Source organism: Mytilus edulis, chromosome 2, assembly GCF_963676685.1.
Source record: "Mytilus edulis chromosome 2, xbMytEdul2.2, whole genome shotgun sequence".
Lineage (NCBI taxonomy): Eukaryota > Metazoa > Mollusca > Bivalvia > Mytilida > Mytilidae > Mytilus > Mytilus edulis.
In genome coordinates, this window is record NC_092345.1 from 10,178,031 (window position 1) to 10,197,336 (window position 19,306).

The following is a 19,306-nucleotide window of genomic DNA, read 5'->3' on the forward strand; positions in this document are numbered from 1 at the left end:
TCTTTTCTATACATCAATATAAAGAACATCCATGTATGAGGCTTGGGACTATTATACTAACATTAGTATAATAGTCCCAGATGTGGCAAAAATATTTTGCTTTGAGCAATTTATTCATTTATTGTTGGTGTTAAACATCACTTTCAGCAATTCTGGCTATATTGTAGACACCAGTTTTAATTGGCAGACCTATTTTATGAAGATTGGAGTCTAAAACTAGTGTTGGGTTCATACTCACACCCTCAGTGTTGATATGCTAGTGATACTGTAGATAAACTACTTAAATCACTTGCACACAGGCCACGGAAGTCCCCCTTTTCCTTTGAGGTAAAAAATAATTTGGTTTTAATAGAAAAAGACAGCAGAAAGGAAAATAAGTAAAGTTGAAATAGATTTGCGCTTCAAAATTTCGACGATACACTTCTATTTTCATTCTAATGAAAAACATTTTTTTAAGGAGACATTTAATGTATTTAGATATAGTGATGCAAGTAATTATTGCAAAACATATTGAATAATTTGACTTTAAATTGTCTTTTCTCAAAAAAACAGTTCTACCAATTGTCTTAAAATTTATATAACGTTGCCACTTAATTTTCCACTTTATAAAGTTTTTTGACTTTTTTTGTGTAAATCATACAATTTACTCTCTAGTTTCTCCATTCATTTATACATTGCCATTACGATACCAATAAGAACTTGTCGTCGGTTTCTGACCCTTTCATCTTATCAGATGATTTGTTACGGTTGTAGGTAGATAGTATAAAATATGTTTATGCCTTATTTGGCACAACTTTTTGGAATTTTGGGACATCAATGCTCTTCAACTATGTACTTGTTTGGCTTACTTTACTTTTTTTTTTATCTAAGTGTCACTGGTGATAAAATTAACGGTACCAATTTTCTTGCACCAGATGCGCATTTCGACAATACATGTCTCTTCAGTGATGCTCGTGGCCAAAATATTTGAAATCCAAAGCTTATATAAAAGATGAAGAGCTATTATCCAAAAGGTCCAAAAAGTATAGCCAAATCCGTGAAAGAAATCAGAGCTTTGCATGAGGAGTGTTATGTAGACAAAAAGCATGTATGGTGTATTAGATAATAAGCCTGGTACCTTTGATAACTATAAGCATTTCGAAATGTCATGTTGTAATGTTTGTGTATATCTTTGTCCTGAATGTTCTTGTATTTCTGTACTGTAGCCCTGTCATGTAATGTTGTCATTTTAGTGTTATATTTAATATTGCCATAAAAGTGTGAGGTTTGGCTAATCACAAAACCAGGTTCAACCCACCATTTTTTTAATATGTCCTGTACCAAGTCAGGAAAATGGCAGTTGTTATCTTATAGTGAGATTCTGTGTCTGTTGCATTGTGGTTTTGGTTTTTTGATGCACTGCACTGTTTTTGTTGTTTCGTTGTTTTCCTCTTAAAGTTGATGTGTTAACCTCAGTTTTAGTTTGTAACTCAGATTTGTTTTCTCTCAATCGATTTATGATTTTAGAACAGCAGTATACTACTGTTGCCTTTATTAATGTACTTTTACAGTTCCTCATTAACTAGTTGAAAACAAAATTTCATAGAGTTCTGTGAGATCACAAATTCAGGTACCTATTATACACAGCGTAAAACTATTAATGGTCATCTTTAGAGCATGTGGTATTATATAACAGTTTCATGAATATTTATAACATTTTTAAAGTACCTTTTGGCTGAAGACTTTGGTAGTGAGTTTCCCAGTAATGCCCTACTAACAATGGACGTTTCTCATTACACTTTTCTCCACCATTCACCCAAACTAAACTGTCATCTTTATCTGTATCAGGAGAACTGGTTACTATGATAATATTTTGCTCCAACATTCTCGCCATGGTAACAACTATCACATGATCTGCCCACTCCATGTTCTTTGACATGGATTCACAATACTCCATAAAATCTCCTTCTAACTCAACAAAATCTCTCAGGTTGACCAGCTCCCCGTTGGCCTATAAATTTTCCCAGGAAAAATGCTTTCATCAATAAGTATTGATAAATACAGGTTATATTGAATGTATAACTATTGGGTAAAAGATTGCTTAATTATTTGATTAACTAAACTATTTATATATTATGAATACATCCTTGTCACATTAACAAAGAGTCCCTAACTACTATATATATATATATATATATATATATATATTACAATAAGAACTTGTATCATAAGCTCATTATGACTAGAAATGAAAAGTTAAGAAATAACCAAGACAACAACAATTGAATAAGATTAGAAATATAGATTCCACAACTGCAACAAGTGTGTTACGATATTTCTCCACTCGAGACAGTTAAATATTTTAAATATTTAAAGCGCGAGGCTTTGCAGAGCTTTTTAAATAGTTAAAATTTAACCGTGGAGAGTGAAGAAATATCATAACACAAGAGTTATAGTGGTGGAATCTGTTTCTCTAATGATTTTTATCCTTTTTTTTCAAAGATTTGAAGAAAGTTGTGTACTTTTTATGTGACATCATCAGGCATGGTCGCCTTTTTTCATGACATCACAATAGGAAAATTCAGAAGAAACAAAGAAAATTTAATGTCACAATAAAATTTCGACCAATCATTTGCAGAGAACAAATTTTTCACTAGATATTAGAAATATTTTTCTCACAGGAAATGTGAAAATAGCATGAAAATTAGAGAAGGATAGATAACTCACTGTGTAAGTAGGGTTTTCCTTTAAATAAGTTGTTACTTCTTGCCTCAGAAGTTCTGGAGATTTCCTTGGTAACTGAAGTCTGTCTAGCTGTGAAGAAATAGCTTCAAAGAAACAATTACCATTGCCTGGTGTTCTACCAAGGAATTCCATACCATGGAAGTTACAGTACTGCTTCAATCTTTCTTCAACATCATGCTGCTTAGAGTAGTCAGCTAACGATTGTTTAATAGCTTTATCAAGATCCTCTGGACTGAAGCAAGTTTTAGGCTTACCTATAACATGTATAAAAGAAATACAGAGGACATGAATATACCATATTTCCATTTTTTATCTATGAAAAAAAGGTTAATGACTATGTTCATCTGACAGATGGAAATTTCTTTACATAAGGCATTTTTATACAAAGTGTGTACCAGCCAAGTCTTCTATCCCTAGAAATCACTGCTACCAAATCAGCATCACTATGTCTTCCATTTTGAAACTCTCGTATCTGATGAGAAAAAACAATTCTTATGTTAAGTGAACTCTTTAATCAGAGCAAAAATTGAAATTTGGAATATAATTTAAATGTCTACATCCTAATATTGTTTACTGTTGTGTCATTTGGTCTCATATGGAGAGTTGTCTCATTGGCAACCATACCACACCTTCTTTTTTATGTGCACTATGTTTCAAGTTGGTGTGACCAGACTTTTATGGTAAATTAAAAACTTTACATCTCTAAACTGATAAGTATCTTGGCTCACAATGATTTATTATTTACCTGCTGTTGGTGATGACCTTGTTTCTGATCCAAAATCTAGCTTAATACCAAAAGTGTTATATAAAGCTTTTAGTTCTTGATCAGCTTCATCTACATCTATCAACAAATACAAAGTTAACACAATGAGTTCTATGTTCAGAAATAACAGATAAGCTTACAACCACATGCTACGCAGGGCACAGCTTTATACGACCACAGAGGTTGAACCCTGAACAGTTGGGGCAAGTTATGGACACAACATTTAAGCTTGACACAGCTTTGAATTTGGATTGTGATTAAATAGTTGACACAACATAGGTTTCTGACACAGAAGGAATGTGGTCTAAGAACTTAAACTTAAAAACTTAAAAAATTTAAATTGGACATTTGCCTATTATGGTCCAAAATCCAAAATCTAAATACATGGTTGGATTCAGCATATCATAGAACCTCAAGAATTCAATTTTTGATGAAATCAAATAATGTTCAATTTTAAACCCTTTAGACCTCAATGTGGACCTATTTGATAACCAGGCCCAAATATTAAAAATCTAAATACATGGTTAGATTCAGCAAATTGAAGAACCCCATATATTCATTTTTTGTTGAAATCAAACAAAGTTTAATTTTTTACCCTTTGGACCTTAATGTAGACCAATTTGAAAACGGGACAATACTGTGCAATTGAATATTTTTTGCTATTGTGCAAAACTGTGCAATTGAAAATTTCTTGCTATTGCGCAATATTGTGCAATTAGATATTTCTTGCTATTTGTGCAATTGAAGATTTCTTTCTATTGTGCAATACTGTGCAATTGAAAATTTCTTGCTATTGCACAATACTGTGCAATTGAAGATTTCTTGCTATTGCGCAATCCTGTGCAATTGAAAATTTCTTGCTATCGCACAATACTAAATATAATAATTTTGGACCCTGATTTGGACCAACTTGAAAACTGGGCCCATAATCAAAAATCTAAGTACATGCTTAGATTTAGCATATCAAAGAACCCCAAGAATTCAATTTTTGTTAAAATCAAGCTAAGTTTAATTTTGGAACCTTTGGACCTTAATGTAGACCAATTTGAAAACAGGACCAAAAAATAAGAATCTGAATACATGTATATGGTTAGACTTGGCATATCAAAGAACCCCAATAATTCATTTTTTAATGAAATCAAACAAAGTTTAATTTTGGACCCTTTTGGCCCCCAATTCGTTGGGACCAAAACTCCCAAAATCAATCCAAACCTTCCTTTTGAGGTCATAAACCTTGTGTTAAAATTTCATAGATTTCTATTAACTTATACTTAAGTTATTGTGGGAAAACCAAGAAAAATGCTTATTTGGGCCCAGTTTTTGGCCCCTAATTCCTAAACTGTTGGGACTAAAACTCCCAAAATCAATCCCAACCTTCCTTTTGTGGTCATAGACCTTATTTTAAAATTTCATAGATTTCCGTTTACTCATACCTAAGTTATTGTGGGAAAACCAAGAAAAATGCTTATTTGGGCCCCTAATTCCTAAACTGTTGGGACCAAAACACCCAAAATCAATCCCAACCTTCCATTTATGGTCATAAACCTTGTGTTTAAGTTTCATAGATTTCTATTTACTTTTATTAAAGTTAGAGTGCGAAACCAAATGTCTTTGGACGACGATGAAGATGACGACGCCAACGTGATACCAATATACGACCAAAAAATTTCATTTTTTGCAGTTGTATAAAAATAAGAATGAAGGCATTTTCATGCTTAGCATATCCCAACATTTTATTCAAAGTATAGAAAACCATAAAGTAGTTTGATGGCTTACACGTCTCATCACTACCAAGTTGATAGTGTTCTGTGTTACTTGAGAAAGTGTGACAAAAACTGTTAAGTTCATTCAAAATATTGAAAATTTTTAAGTTTCTGTTAACAGGAAGTAGGTGTCAGACAGATCCTTAAATCATCATTGTATTTCCACAGCACTTAACCAAAAATGTTGTTTAATGTTTTAGGCACCTCTGACAAACTAAAACAGGTAGGCTGAAATCAAAAGTATAGTTTTTTGGGCTCAAGACAGTTTTTGTACATAGCTTTCATAAAAACACATAAAATCTGATTTAACGGTTTGATTTGTATTAAAAAAGGGGGGAATAGTCTATATTGTTATTCTACAGCAATCATTAACAAGTCAACACTGAGGTTGTCAATTCAAAATGCAAATGATAGGTGCAATCGACTCCAATTTTAATGAAGTTTGGAAACCTAAGACCATATAGTGAGCCTGGTACCAAACCATCTTTACATTGAACAAACTTTTTATTAATCTTTTTTGTAGGAAGATCACCACACTGAGAGGTATGTTGGTATTGATGTTAAGTAAAACCTACATGACTGTAAGCAATGTTCACATTTCATTGTAAAAATTGCTGCAGTAATCCTGACCTTTGTATAAGTGACCACAAAATATTTATTCAACAATTTTTTTTTTTTTGTTAAAGACTTTTTTATGTCTCAAAATATATTGTCTGGAAATAAATTTCTAACCATGTACTGATTATGTCATTTACTTAAACAATATGTACCAAAATTTCAAGCAGTTCATCAACTTTTGGAAAACTAGGTGTTGAAAATTATGCAGTATCTTAAACATTAAAGGGGCACTAGCTTTCAAATTCATGTTCACCTATTTCAATCAAATTCTCATATTTGATTTATAACAATAACAAACATTTATCCAAACTATTTTAAACAAGAGGCTCACCTGGTAAACAATGCCTTATTGAACATATTGAACCATGCCAGGCAAACATGTACAGCTAACAATTCTTCAATATTACAAATATATATGACTTACTGTTTATAAATAAAGAAAATGAGACCAAAACACAAACACTTAAAACTTAGCAATGGACTGTGAAAATGAGGTCAAGTTCAAATAAAACCTGCGTAACCGACATATAGATCATAAAATATTTTCATACACCAAATATAGTTGACCTAATGCATAAAGTATTAAAAAAATAGACCAAAACTAAAAAAGTTAACTTTGATCTTGACCTAATGAACATTTTTACCCCCATGTCAGATTTGCTCTAAATGCTTTCGTTTTTTGAGATATAAGCCAAAAACTGCATTTGACCCCTATGTTCTATTTTAAGTAACGGCGGCCATGTTTTTTGACGGATCAAAAATCGAAGCACACACTTTGTGCAGGATAATCTAAGGAACAATCATTTTAAGTTTCATTCAAATCCATTCAGTAGTTTCAGAGGAGAAGATGTTTGAAAAATTGTTAACGACGACAGACGACGACGACGGACGCCAAGTGATGAGAAAAGCTCACATGGCCTTTTAGGCCAGGTGAGCTAAAAAGTCTAAAATAAACAATTTTAACAGGGCACTGGCATGAAAATATGTTGCTGCGTTTCATGTGTATTTTAGTCTAGACACCATCTTATTTTAAATTACTGAGTTGACCTCTAAAGTCATCTGATGACCATATAAGCAATGTAAACATAAATCTAGATATAAATAGATTAAGCAAACTCTTGCTGTTGGATTATTCTAGGTCTATTTAATTTCATATAGATGAAAAATAAATATTTATCATCGTTTTTACCTGTATAAGAATAATTTTTTTGTGGATCATATCAGTCAATCAAATGAATTACCTTTGTTTCACTTTCAATGTTTCCTTGAAAGAACTTTACACATACAATGCATGTGTTATACACCTCAAGCTAAGGGATTAAATTGAATTTTACACGGATTCAATGAGGTCTAATTATTCACTTGCAAGTGAATAATTCATAATCAATGTATTTTAGCTTATTTTGAGAAAAATTGAACCATACTGGCTGCTAAAATCAAATTATTATATACTATTTGCATTTCATTATTGATTGAGCAAACAAAATAATATATTCAATTTTTTATATATCTCGTAGCAAGTGCACCTTTAAGAATTTTATAACAACTGAATTACCCACCATCAAATATTGTATTTCGAAGGTCTTGTGTGTCTTTGTGTGTCCACAAAGGTTCAAAGGTCGTCTTTATAGACCTGACCAGTTTGGTACATACACTTAAAATATCTTCTTTTATAACTTTCTGCAATTATAGAAAAAAAATTAATTGGCATTTTTTTTCAATGCTGAAACAAAGTAACCTACATAGTTTCTACATACCGGTATATTAGTATGACATAAATTTGTTTGTAACTTTAATAAAAAAAAATTTAAATAGTATGTGTCATGCTAAGGCACCCTCCAACGCTGCAGTAGATTTTTGCTTAATTTCATTAAATATATATGATATGTTTTGGCCACTGTAATTACTATCTTATTGATATGAAATCTTTAGCAGGTAACTGTTTTCATTGCATGAGTATAGATATCATTCGTCTGCATTACCATTGGTCAAGAATGATGTAGTCAGAATAGGAATGACTTTTATCTACTGGTATATGGTGCAGCATTTTAATCACAAATATTGGCCTAATCTGCCGAAGGTGGAGATGAGTTATCATGGTGTGAGTATAAATATTTGAATGATAGGAAAACATGGCTTAGGTAAACAAAGGACAAAGATCACTTTGAGCAATGACATACAAGGATATGTAAAAAGTTCATAATTTAAAATGAAGACACCATTCTGCGTAGTAAAAATGTAAAAAGGCAGAGACAACTTTCAATGTTCATGTCACAATATTTTTTTAATAAACAGATTATTATGGTATTTGTTATTACAAGTTATCAGTTTACATTCAGACGAAACTTTTACTTCATGCTAATATGGAAATCTGAACAAGCCAACCTACTATTAAATCGGCCATTCTTTATAGTCCCATAGTCAGCCGGTTTATACAGGTTTTACTGTATGATTTTTAAGAATCAAAACGTATGTCTGAGCTAGGTTAAACACCAAAACGTATGTCTGAGCTAGGTTAAACACCAAAACGTATGTCTGAGCTAGGTTAAACACCAAAACGTATGTCTGAGCTAGGTTAAACACCAAAACGTATGTCTGAGCTAGGTTAAACACCAAAACATATGTCTGAGCTAGGTTAAACACCAAAACGTATGTCTGAGCTAGGTTAAACACCAAAACGTATGTCTGAGCTAGGTTAAACACCAAAACATATGTCTGAGCTAGCTTAAACACTAAAACAAATACTGTAAATTCAGAAATAATTGCGTTGTTATTATTATTGCAAAAAATGTGACAGGGTTAAAATTGCAATAATTCAAACTCGCACTTGAAATATTTTCGTATGAGTTTAACAGGACTTTTCCCAATAGTGCAAAAATTAAAATCGCATTTTAGTTTAAATGACAAAATCTCAATAATAAATGGACGCAATAATTTCTGGATTTACAGTAACTCGCCTACACTTCTAAATTTTGTTAAAATGCAACTCCATATTTGTTGTAACCTTCAGCCATACACAAGCAGGACACTAAATGTCCAGGAAACATAACAGTATTTAAAGCAATGGTCAATGGCAGTATTCCATTAATGTATTACTAAAAATATAAATAACCATACCATCAGAGCTTCTAGTTCTGCTTCTTAATGTGTTATAAAAGACATAAATAACCATACCATTGGAGCTTGCAGTTCTGCTTATTAATGTGTTATAAAAGACATAAATAACCATACCATTAGAGCTTCTAGTTCTGCTTATTAATGTGCTTTCAAAGACATAAATAACCATACCATCAGAGCTTCTAGTTCTGCTTATTAATGTGTTATAAAAGACATAAATAACCATACCATTAGAGCTTCTAGTTCTGCTTATTAATGTGTTATAAAAGACATAAATAACCATACCATTAGAGCTTGCAGTTCTGCTTATTAATGTGTTATAAAAGACATAAATAACCATACCATTAGAGCTTCTAGTTCTGCTAGATAATGTGCTTTCAAAGACATAAATAACCATACCATCAGAGCTTCTAGTTCTGCTTATTAATGTGTTATAAAAGACATAAATAACCATACCATCAGAGCTTCTAGTTCTGCTTATTAATGTGTTATAAAAGACATAAATAACCATACCATCAGAGCTTCTAGTTCTGCTTATTAATGTGTTATAAAAGACATAAATAACCATACCATCAGAGCTTCTAGTTCTGCTTATTAATGTGTTATAAAAGACATAAATAACCATACCATTAGAGCTTCTAGTTCTGCTTATTAATGTGCTTTCAAAGACATAAATAACCATACCATCAGAGCTTGTAGTTCTGCTTATTAATGTGTTATAAAAGACATAAATAACCATACCATTAGAGCTTGCAGTTCTGCTTATTAATGTGTTATAAAAGACATAAATAACCATACCATTAGAGCTTCTAGTTCTGCTAGATAATGTGCTTTCAAAGACATAAATAACCATACAATCAGAGCTTCTAGTTCTGCTTATTAATGTGTTATATAGGACATAAATAACCATACCATCAGAGCTTCTAGTTCTGCTTATTAATGTGCTTTCAAAGACATAAATAACCATACCATCAGAGCTTCTAGTTCTGCTTATTAATGTGTTATAAAAGACATAAATAACCATACCATCAGAGCTTCTAGTTCTGCTTATTAATGTGTTATAAAAGACATAAATAACCATACCATTAGAGCTTCTAGTTCTGCTTATTAATGTGCTTTCAAAGACATAAATAACCATACCATCAGAGCTTGTAGTTCTGCTTATTAATGTGTTATAAAAGACATAAATAACCATACCATCAGAGCTTCTAGTTCTGCTACAATCTCATTTGACACTTCTTGGAACATGTCTTTTCTCTGTGCGTCTATCTCTTTTTCCAATTTCATTTTCATTCTTCGTATAACATCTTTTCCCTTGTCAGCACTGCACTCATCATAAATGTATTTCAATCTTGACTACAAGTAAACAAAAAAGCAAAAGTACAGAAAGCAAGAGGCTCCAAGAAGCCTGTAATACCTGGTATGTATGTATAACAGTGAATAATGATTTTGTTAGATAAAAACAAAGCATATTTTAGTTGAAATTTCAGCAAAAATTTAAAGAATTCCCATTTAAACTTTCTTTTTTATTTAAAGAAATTAGAGGTTCAAGGGGCCTGTTTCATTAACCTGGCGTTTTTGCATAGAATTAATACAAGATGCCCCATATTTTTTTTATCATTTTTGCTTAACAGAGTTTTTGCATATTTTTTCCTATTCTAGCAATTTAATATTGATTTATGGAGTTGTGGATAAATCAAAGGATTGCAATGACCACCAAATTGAGTAATTCTACCTGAATTTTTGGTGCAGACAATCTATGAATCTGTCTCTGATTGCAGTCCACAAAGTCTTTGAGCTCATCAATTCTATTACGTAACTGTAAATAAAAATAATGATATTTCTATAAAAAAAAAATAATGAAGAAATTCAACAAACGGTTTCAATGTTACAAGAGAAAATTCTACAGGATTATGATGATTATTATACCTCATTAGATAGACCATTAGGTCAACACTGGTGGTGGTGGATATCAGTCAACAACGAATTGTAGGCTTAAAACTAAGTTTCAACACCATCATTAAAACCCTAGACAGTTTTGGCCGATCTATTGATGCCCACAAAATTTTTATAATTTTAGATTTAGAAACTTTGGGTCATGATGAAGGTTTTTCTAGGAACACAAGTTGTGATGACGAATATATCATTTGATTTTTTTTCTTTCAATAAGTAGACACAAGAAGCTTACACATACAAGAATCTATGTCCATATGATACTATGCAATGCTCCCACTGTATGCATGAAATTGTGGACAGAACTCAAATTTTACATAAAATTTGATATTTATTAATCATAATGAAAATGTGTATCACTTTTCAAGTTGGTGTGACCACAATTTCATTGTAAACTACCTTAACCTAAATCAGTGAATGTGATATTGTGAAATGAGTACATTAACTTGAAAATGTACTCATTTCACAATATCACATTCCCATGGTTAGTGATCCTTAAATTTGGGATTTAAACCTTAATTTTGCATATAATTTTAAAATTCACATAAAAAAGTCACTACCTTGACAAAAAACTTAAACCTGATATGGGACAGATAAACACAATGTGCCTAGGGCCCTAACTATCATATGTAAGACATAATATAAATTTAATCAGTTAAAATGATGTTTAAGGTCTATCTGATAAGAATCCTTCATTATACATTTTTCGGAGACAGCGTAAAACTATTATAACTTTTCCTGTATAAATTGAAACAGTACCTTTTGCCAAGCATAGACATTGATTCTTTCCTTGAGCCTTTCAAGCTGTGGTGATGGTATACAATCTTTCACTTTGTCAGAAAGTTTGCTTATATATACTCTTATGTTTTTTTCCAGAATGATTTCATTGTAATTATTTAGTATCTTCCACAAATCTTCACTGAAATTAGAAAAAAAATTGTCATTTAATAAAAACCTTATAAATTCATTATTTATACCAGTTTTCAGGCATGAAAATAATTTTATTCCAATTTGTGGAATTTATTAAAATTTATTAATACTTTATTTCTATTCTATTAAAAGGGTTATAATCTTAAATGGAGCCATAATCTCTTTTCTCTAATCTCTGTACTACCTAAAAGCAGATTTATATACTATCACAGAAAATTTACTGCATTTTGCATATTTATAACTTTTTTAAGAAGTCATTTATTATACTTACTTAAAGAAATCTGTCCACTGTATTAGAATACTTATGATCAATGGAGAGACTAAGTCATTGTTAAAATTGATTTCTCCAACAGAACTTGTTTTATAAACACCATCTCTGTTGACTACAGCCTTGTATGTCTGCCATTTGTACAATTCATCCTGAAATATAAGGGTTAAGAAATGATCATAGACACAGGCTACATTCTTCTCAATTTTTTTTCTGCACTATTGAATATGTATTGCTACATAGTTATGGACACTTTTAGCTCAGCATCTTATGGATACTTATATTTTGGAATTGCACAAGAAGTCATGCTTTTCTCAGACTGTTACTGATACCTTATAATATTCAATACATGTGATGTGCTCAGATTGATATTTTAGTTTGAGAATTCAAATGTTCATGATTTGTTTATTTGTTATTTGTTTAGAACTAGCTTCCAGTTATCAGGAGTACTCTTAGATTGTTACTTTCAGTCTTTCTGTTAGCTGTTTTTGTGTTTCATACATGTCTGCTATTTTTACTGTTGAATTATAATACAGTAAAGCCTGGGTAAAACAAACCATAAATAAACTAGACCGTTGGTTTTCCCGTTTGAATGGTTTTACACTAGTAATTTTGGGGCCCTTTATAGCTTGTTGTTCGGTGTGAGCCAAGGCTCCGTGTTGAAGGCCGTACTTTAACCTATAATGGTTTACTTTTTAAATTGTTATTTGTATGGAGAGTTGTCTCATTGGCACTCACACCACATCTTCCTATATCTAGTTTCCTCACCATTCTGCCCAAAATTCAAAGTCTTATTTTTCTCCCCTCAAAGTCTTTGTAAAAATACCCCTTGTAAACTTGACACTGTGTATTCTGATTACTGTTCTAAGTATGCCTTCCCAATTATCTTAATTACATATTATTATTACTTGTCAAAACTGGTTTGTTTAATTGATTTAACATGATAACAGTATTGATTGATATACATATGATATATATTTCAATTTCCGGGGTAAGAAATTATCATTGTGCTTTCGAAATCTTTGGTTCCTTGTTGTGAACCCTGAAACCAATTACATGAAAGTGAAGAAGACCCTGGATGAGAACATTCTATTGTCAATTCTTTGTGTATCACACATTGTACAACAATGTTTCAATCATGATGAAATTTCCTATGATAAAGTTATTGGTTTTTAATCAACTAAACCAACTTTTAGTTGTGAGGTCATAAAAACACATTATGCCCATGTTTGGTATTCTTTATACCCATTTTCTGCATATGAAAAACGTATCAGTCCCAATCTAGGTCAAAATATCAAATAACTCTTATGGAAGTATAAAATCTGGATCAGTGCTTTTCCCTTTAGAATGTGTATAATTACTTAGTGACTTCAAGGGGCAAGTTGATTCAAATGTTAATGTTTAACCCCTTACATATGGTGTTTGGAAGACATCATCAAGTGGAAACAAAGTATGGCAAAACACAATTAAATACATCTTCATTCCAGTCCAATTATAGGAATTTGTTGTTAATAGTCAGCTGTTCAGATAATTTTCTACTATAAAGACATGTGAACCAAGTTAAATTAAACTGAGACAGAATAATGAATGCACACAGGACGTGATTGTTAAACAGCTGTCATTCTTCAGGGTTTTTTATGCAGTTTTACTTACAATTTTAATGCTTCACACATTGGAAAAGAGTGTTTTGTGCTGATGCAAGATAAATGAATCATCAATCTATAATTTAGTGTAAATATCTTACCCAACTTTTACACACTGCCACAGCTAATTCCTCAGCACTTTTAACACCCTTTGACAAATTATTCTCAGTCTTTGATATCTCTTTTCTTAACTCATAAAAGAGTTTTACAGAAGTGTTCTGTAGTTCCTGTTGTAATTCTTTACAAGCTTTTTCAACTTCAGATTTCACAATCTCAGAGTCATCTTTAAACTAAAAAAAAATATATACAAAATAAACAACCTTTGAGAGCACGACTCCACATTGTCACTTGGCTAACAAAATTTCACCAGATTCCTAATTTCAAACACTAATCACTCCTATAAAAGTCAATTGTTAAAAATTCTTGTGGTAATGCACATTTATTTATTTCATTCTTATCATCTACCCGTACAAGTTTCATAAAACTCTGCTGTTTGGTTTCATAGGATTTTCAATAACAAACTGTTGCAGATGTAGGCCATCTTGAATTGGTTTCATGGTTTCAACAGATTCTGGATTATTTGGGATAATGTTTATTTCAATTAGTTTAATTTTGTTGTAAACATGGTCGTGAATAAAAATTTGAAACAGAAACAAATGTTTGTGTGTCCGACAGGAATATAAACTGTTTTTTTTGTGCAAATGAAATGTTTTTATTCTACATTTCTAAAGGGGGCCTCAATGGTAGAGTGGTCCTAGTAGATGAACTGATGTTACAGTAGTCTGCCAACTCTGAGGTTGTTAGATTAAATCCCACATGTGGCAGGTGCACTGGACTCCAATCTTTATTGACTAGGATTGTCAGTTTTTCTACTTAAAGTCAGTGGTTCTCTCTGGGAAGACTGCCTCCCTCCACTAATAAAAACTAACCTTCTCTATGTTGCATTAAACATCAATCAATCACTCATTACATATTTTAAGTGACCTATCAAGCCTTTTACCTCATCATCATTTTCTGTCAGGTAATTTTTTATATCATTTAAAAAGAAAGCTAGATTAAACATCAACTGTTCTGTAGCAGCCTGTTTCTTTCTTTCTCCCATCTCTTTAATCCATTTCCGTAATTTGGGAATTTCTGTATCTTCTACATTGACAAAAACCTGAAAGAAAAATTGCTTACCAGTTATACATTTTTGTGTTTAATTTTACAAACTATTGTTATCTTGCATATAATTACATATGATAATCATTGCTCTGGGTGCAGAGGTTAAATAAGCCATCAAATTGATGTACCTTACATATATAGAATAGAATAGAGAATGGAAAGGGGGAATAAGTCAAAGAGACAACAATCTAAAACGATTATAAATATTTCTTACTAAAACTTACCATTATAGAGCTACAAACTTGTTTTGGATAATCAGTTAGTTTAATATTTTTTTATTTCGCCATCTTGGATTGTAAAAAACAGAGAATCTAAGGTCCAGATTTTCAATCAAGTTAGCAAAATTTGATGCAGGAATGCAGATAATTAATGTGAATTTGCATTAAAAAGAACAAATTTATAAGTTTATAACTTATAGATATTAATATTTGTACAAGTGTTGATTAGTTCTGCTTGAATTTTAATATTTAAAAATTGGCATTTTAAGGGGAGGTAACTCTGAAATAGTACATTTTCTGAAGGAATCTACATGGAATTTTTCTATTTTGTATTTTAGCCAAAAAAAAAGCACAGTGACCCTATTTTTTCTTTTGATATTCTGAAAGCATTTTAGAAAAGCTATCTTCTCGTATTCTATTTTACAATTCTATCATTTAGTTTAGCTTCTAATCACATAATGGTGATTTTCCTTGTATAATCCATACAAAATGTGTCATTTTGTCACAACCTGTAGCTTAAGAAAATGCACGGTGACCTATCAATTTTATGATATTTTTGAACATATATCAATAGATACTACGCTTTGGCAAAGTATGAACAAATTCTATCATTTTTAATTTAGACTCCCATACCACCTTAAAAAGCAATGTAATTTAAATGTAATTAATTACTTTGGCATGTAATTTACCCCAGGTCTGCAGTTACCAACCGATTATCTATTACTAATGGTTAACAATACCAATCAACTATAGGTTATAATTGCATTATAGCTTAGGCCAGGAATTTTTTAATTTGTTGGTTTACGGATTTTTCCCATGAAAAAGTCGGGTCCGTCGGTTGGATAAAAAAGAAGAAAAAATTCTTTCAAGACAAAAAAAATATGCAAAAAAATATATTTCACCTTTCTAACAATATGTTTAGTATGCTATTTTGTAAACTTTCTTAAATTTTAGTTGGATAAATACTATTGCTCAGCTGTCCTAAACATCACCAACTTCAAAGCAAGGACCGCAGCTCATAACCTCAACAATCAAACGTAGGATTTAGGGAATGTCCAGAGAGCCGACAACCTTGCATCGCAGCTTTATACCACCACAGAGGTCGAACCCTGAACAGTTGGGGAAAGTATGGACACATCATTTAAGTTAGATACAGCTCTGAATTTGGATTGTGATAAAAATTTTGACATAATATAAGTTTTTGACACAAAACAAATGTCAAGATCTTACAAATCTATTGCGCAATATTGTGCAATTAAAGATTTCTTCTTGAAACTTTTCAAAAATTAGGAATTTGAGAAATTTGGGGAAAAAATGGAAAACTCCTACCACCCCTCTTTTTTTTTGGCAATTAGTTTAAAACCTGACATTTCTTTATACATAATTTTCAAAATCCGAATGCACCTAACATTGTATGTTAAATATTTTTTAATCACCTCCCTTCCACTGCTTATAAATTGTCTTCACCGAGTTTTTCCCCTTTTTTAACCCTAATTCAAAAACATTTTGATCCATAACCCCCCAAAGGCAATACTAACCATCCCTCCATGGTATGCAAACTTGTGGTATAATTTCAGAGAGATTCATACACACAAAAGTTATTGTGTGAAAACTACAAAAATGCTTATTTTGGGCCCCCTTTTTGGCCCCTAATTCCTAAACTATTGGGACCATAACCCCCAAATACGACGACGACATGGTAGCATTATACGAAAGCAAACAATTTGTGCGGTCATATAAAAAAGGGGGGTTGTATCCACAGACAAAGACGAAACTAAATTCTCATTTCACAAACAAGAAAAAACATATCCACGTAGCTTTTTATCAATTTCAGGAAACTTGGTGAATAATGATCTTCAAGCACGAATGGTAAAGAAAAAATTGCAAACACGTCGTACGAAAATAAGTTTCAATAGTCGTGTCAAAAATGTAATGGACTCATCCACTGGAAAAAACGAGGATATCTAGTTCATCAGTTGTCATGCATTCCCGTTTTTTATATCCAATTCGACAATTGTTTTTTATTCTCTATTGTACAAAAACATTGCAAATGATTTGTTCATATTTAGTACTTTAACTTGACGTCTTCCACCGTAGGACAAGTCCATTTTCAATTTTTCTACGAGATAATGCATCTTACGGAATGATGACAAACACGGGAAACGAACTTATTGTGTAATGGGTTTTACCACAAGTTTCGTTCCACTAATTTATTTGCTGAAACGACATTTGAAGGTCAGTTTTAATTGATTTGTCTATTTTTAGATACGTAATCATACAGAATAGGGATTATTTTTGAAGTTATTTTTTCACAACATAAAGTTTTATCAATTCTATTAGTGTTTATTTCATTTCATAAAAAAAGAATATTTTATTTATTTTTCAAGGATACTTTATTTGTTAGGGTCGGCGGGAATAAAAAAGCATGAAATGTCAATTTTGTTTTTATTCTTCAAATTGGAAAAATAGGGTCTGCGGATCTGTAAACCAACAAATTAAAAAACTCTGGCTTTACTCTTTTTGTATATGAAATTATGCATTCAGCCACATTGTAAATGTCCAAATGCAATGCAGATATTCGATATCATTGCAGAGTTTTATTTGTTCATGCTTGATCTTTCGTTACTTTTCATATCTTATTTAGCAATTAAAACAGAGGATTCCTCAATTAGAATCCAGATTCAGATTGAACATATTTTCTCCTAAAACAACAACATTTATTATTAAAAATGGCACTTTAATATCTAAATTTCAAAAGTATCACTCAAACAGTAAATTTCAAATACATAGCTGTATCAAATATTTGATGTATGCTCTTGAGTAATATAACAAGTACTGGAAGTGAAAAGAAGTATTTCATAAAAAGTATTTATTTTTAATAACATACTATCAATCTGTAGAGTCAATTCTTTTACCACATTTATAAAGAAAGAAATTGCAAATGTCTTTCATTATAGGATGTTTAACATTGTTTTTGTCATCTACTGATTTTTTTCTTTACAATTTGTTTGACTGGCCATGTAAAATGTAAACCAGAAACAGACAGGAAGTTGATATGTTAAAAGTCAGGAAGTAATCATGACAGTCGATTGAACAAAATCTCAATTGATTATTGCCATTCTCAAGCCCAAACTACTGATTCCGATAGTGGGAACAATACTATTTTTCTGAAGGACAGATGTCTAGATGTAGTAACAGCCAGACGGATGGAGTCAAGAGGTCACTAGACCTGCTTCCGCCTTCAGCAACACAAGTAAAAGTTTACATACCGTTGGTGGCTCATTTACTTCTTTTAAACATTGATAGTCATTTGAACTGACACAGAAAACTCGAAGATTATCATCATTGTTGTCATCATCGTCGTTGTCATCATCATCTTCATCGTCTTCGTCTATTCCTTGTTTGGCAAACCTCTTCATGTCCTGGTAAAATAATTGTCAATCAATTACATTGTTCTCTAATATATTGTCAATGGTTTGGTTTTGCTGGAAACTGGACTGTTAGACTTTGATGATATAAATCAGGCCCGTAGCCAGGAATTTCCAAGTTCGTTGGACTCATGAACTCAACTTTAACAGTCACAATTTGAACAAACTGTTGACTTTAACAGTGCTTATTTGATTTCAACCCCCCCTGGCTACGGGTATGTAAAACGGTGGTTTGACTGTTAGTCTTAGATGATATCCTTCTCCCAGCAGTCAATGTATTGATTTAGCCCAAAATTAGCTGATTGAATTATATAGATTCTATAAATTTGTTTTACTCAAATTTACCATGTTTACCTTCATTTAATTTTAAATGCATAATAATATTTTCAAAAAAAGAAAAAAATATATATGTTACATCATTAAAGCAGAAACTTAAAAAATCTATGGATTTGAAATATAGATTTGATGATTTTAGAACAAATTCAAGATTATTTTTTTTCACTTAAAGAGGTAAAAGAATTATATTCTCCATTTTCAATTATAGTTCAACAAGTCAAAGTAGTATACAAAATTTCACCAAAAACCTGTAACAGCCCATTTACTGTTACTTGACCTTAACCTACCTAATATCCCTATTTCATTAATTTCTACTTAATTAATAATATTATACTTTCCCTTAGATACGAAATAGCCAGCAGAACAACTATAGAACGTGTT

The 19,306-nt window shown here is 31.5% G+C and overlaps 1 protein-coding gene across 3 annotated transcripts in view; it reads right to left on the reverse strand.

Moving 5' to 3' along the window:
• LOC139511420 (nuclear GTPase SLIP-GC-like) overlaps positions 1 to 19,306 on the reverse strand; it is a 53,598-nt gene that overhangs the window by 11,136 nt on the left and 23,156 nt on the right. For 2 of the 3 annotated variants that reach the window (XM_071298134.1, XM_071298135.1), the window contains exons 9-19: positions 18,431 to 18,583; positions 14,780 to 14,938; positions 13,881 to 14,069; positions 12,140 to 12,288; positions 11,698 to 11,857; positions 10,721 to 10,804; positions 10,183 to 10,341; positions 7,428 to 7,548; positions 3,470 to 3,565; positions 2,707 to 2,978; positions 1,708 to 1,990 (exon numbers count right to left, since the gene is read on the reverse strand). In XM_071298134.1, the coding sequence (XP_071154235.1) occupies positions 1,708 to 1,990; positions 2,707 to 2,978; positions 3,470 to 3,565; positions 7,428 to 7,548; positions 10,183 to 10,341; positions 10,721 to 10,804; positions 11,698 to 11,857; positions 12,140 to 12,288; positions 13,881 to 14,069; positions 14,780 to 14,938; positions 18,431 to 18,583 (1,825 nt within the window). Of the gene's footprint in view, positions 1 to 611; positions 876 to 1,058; positions 1,991 to 2,706; positions 2,979 to 3,469; positions 3,566 to 7,427; positions 7,549 to 10,182; positions 10,342 to 10,720; positions 10,805 to 11,697; positions 11,858 to 12,139; positions 12,289 to 13,880; positions 14,070 to 14,779; positions 14,939 to 18,430; positions 18,584 to 19,306 lie in introns of those variants that run through there. The other variant, XR_011662021.1, reaches the window with a different exon arrangement.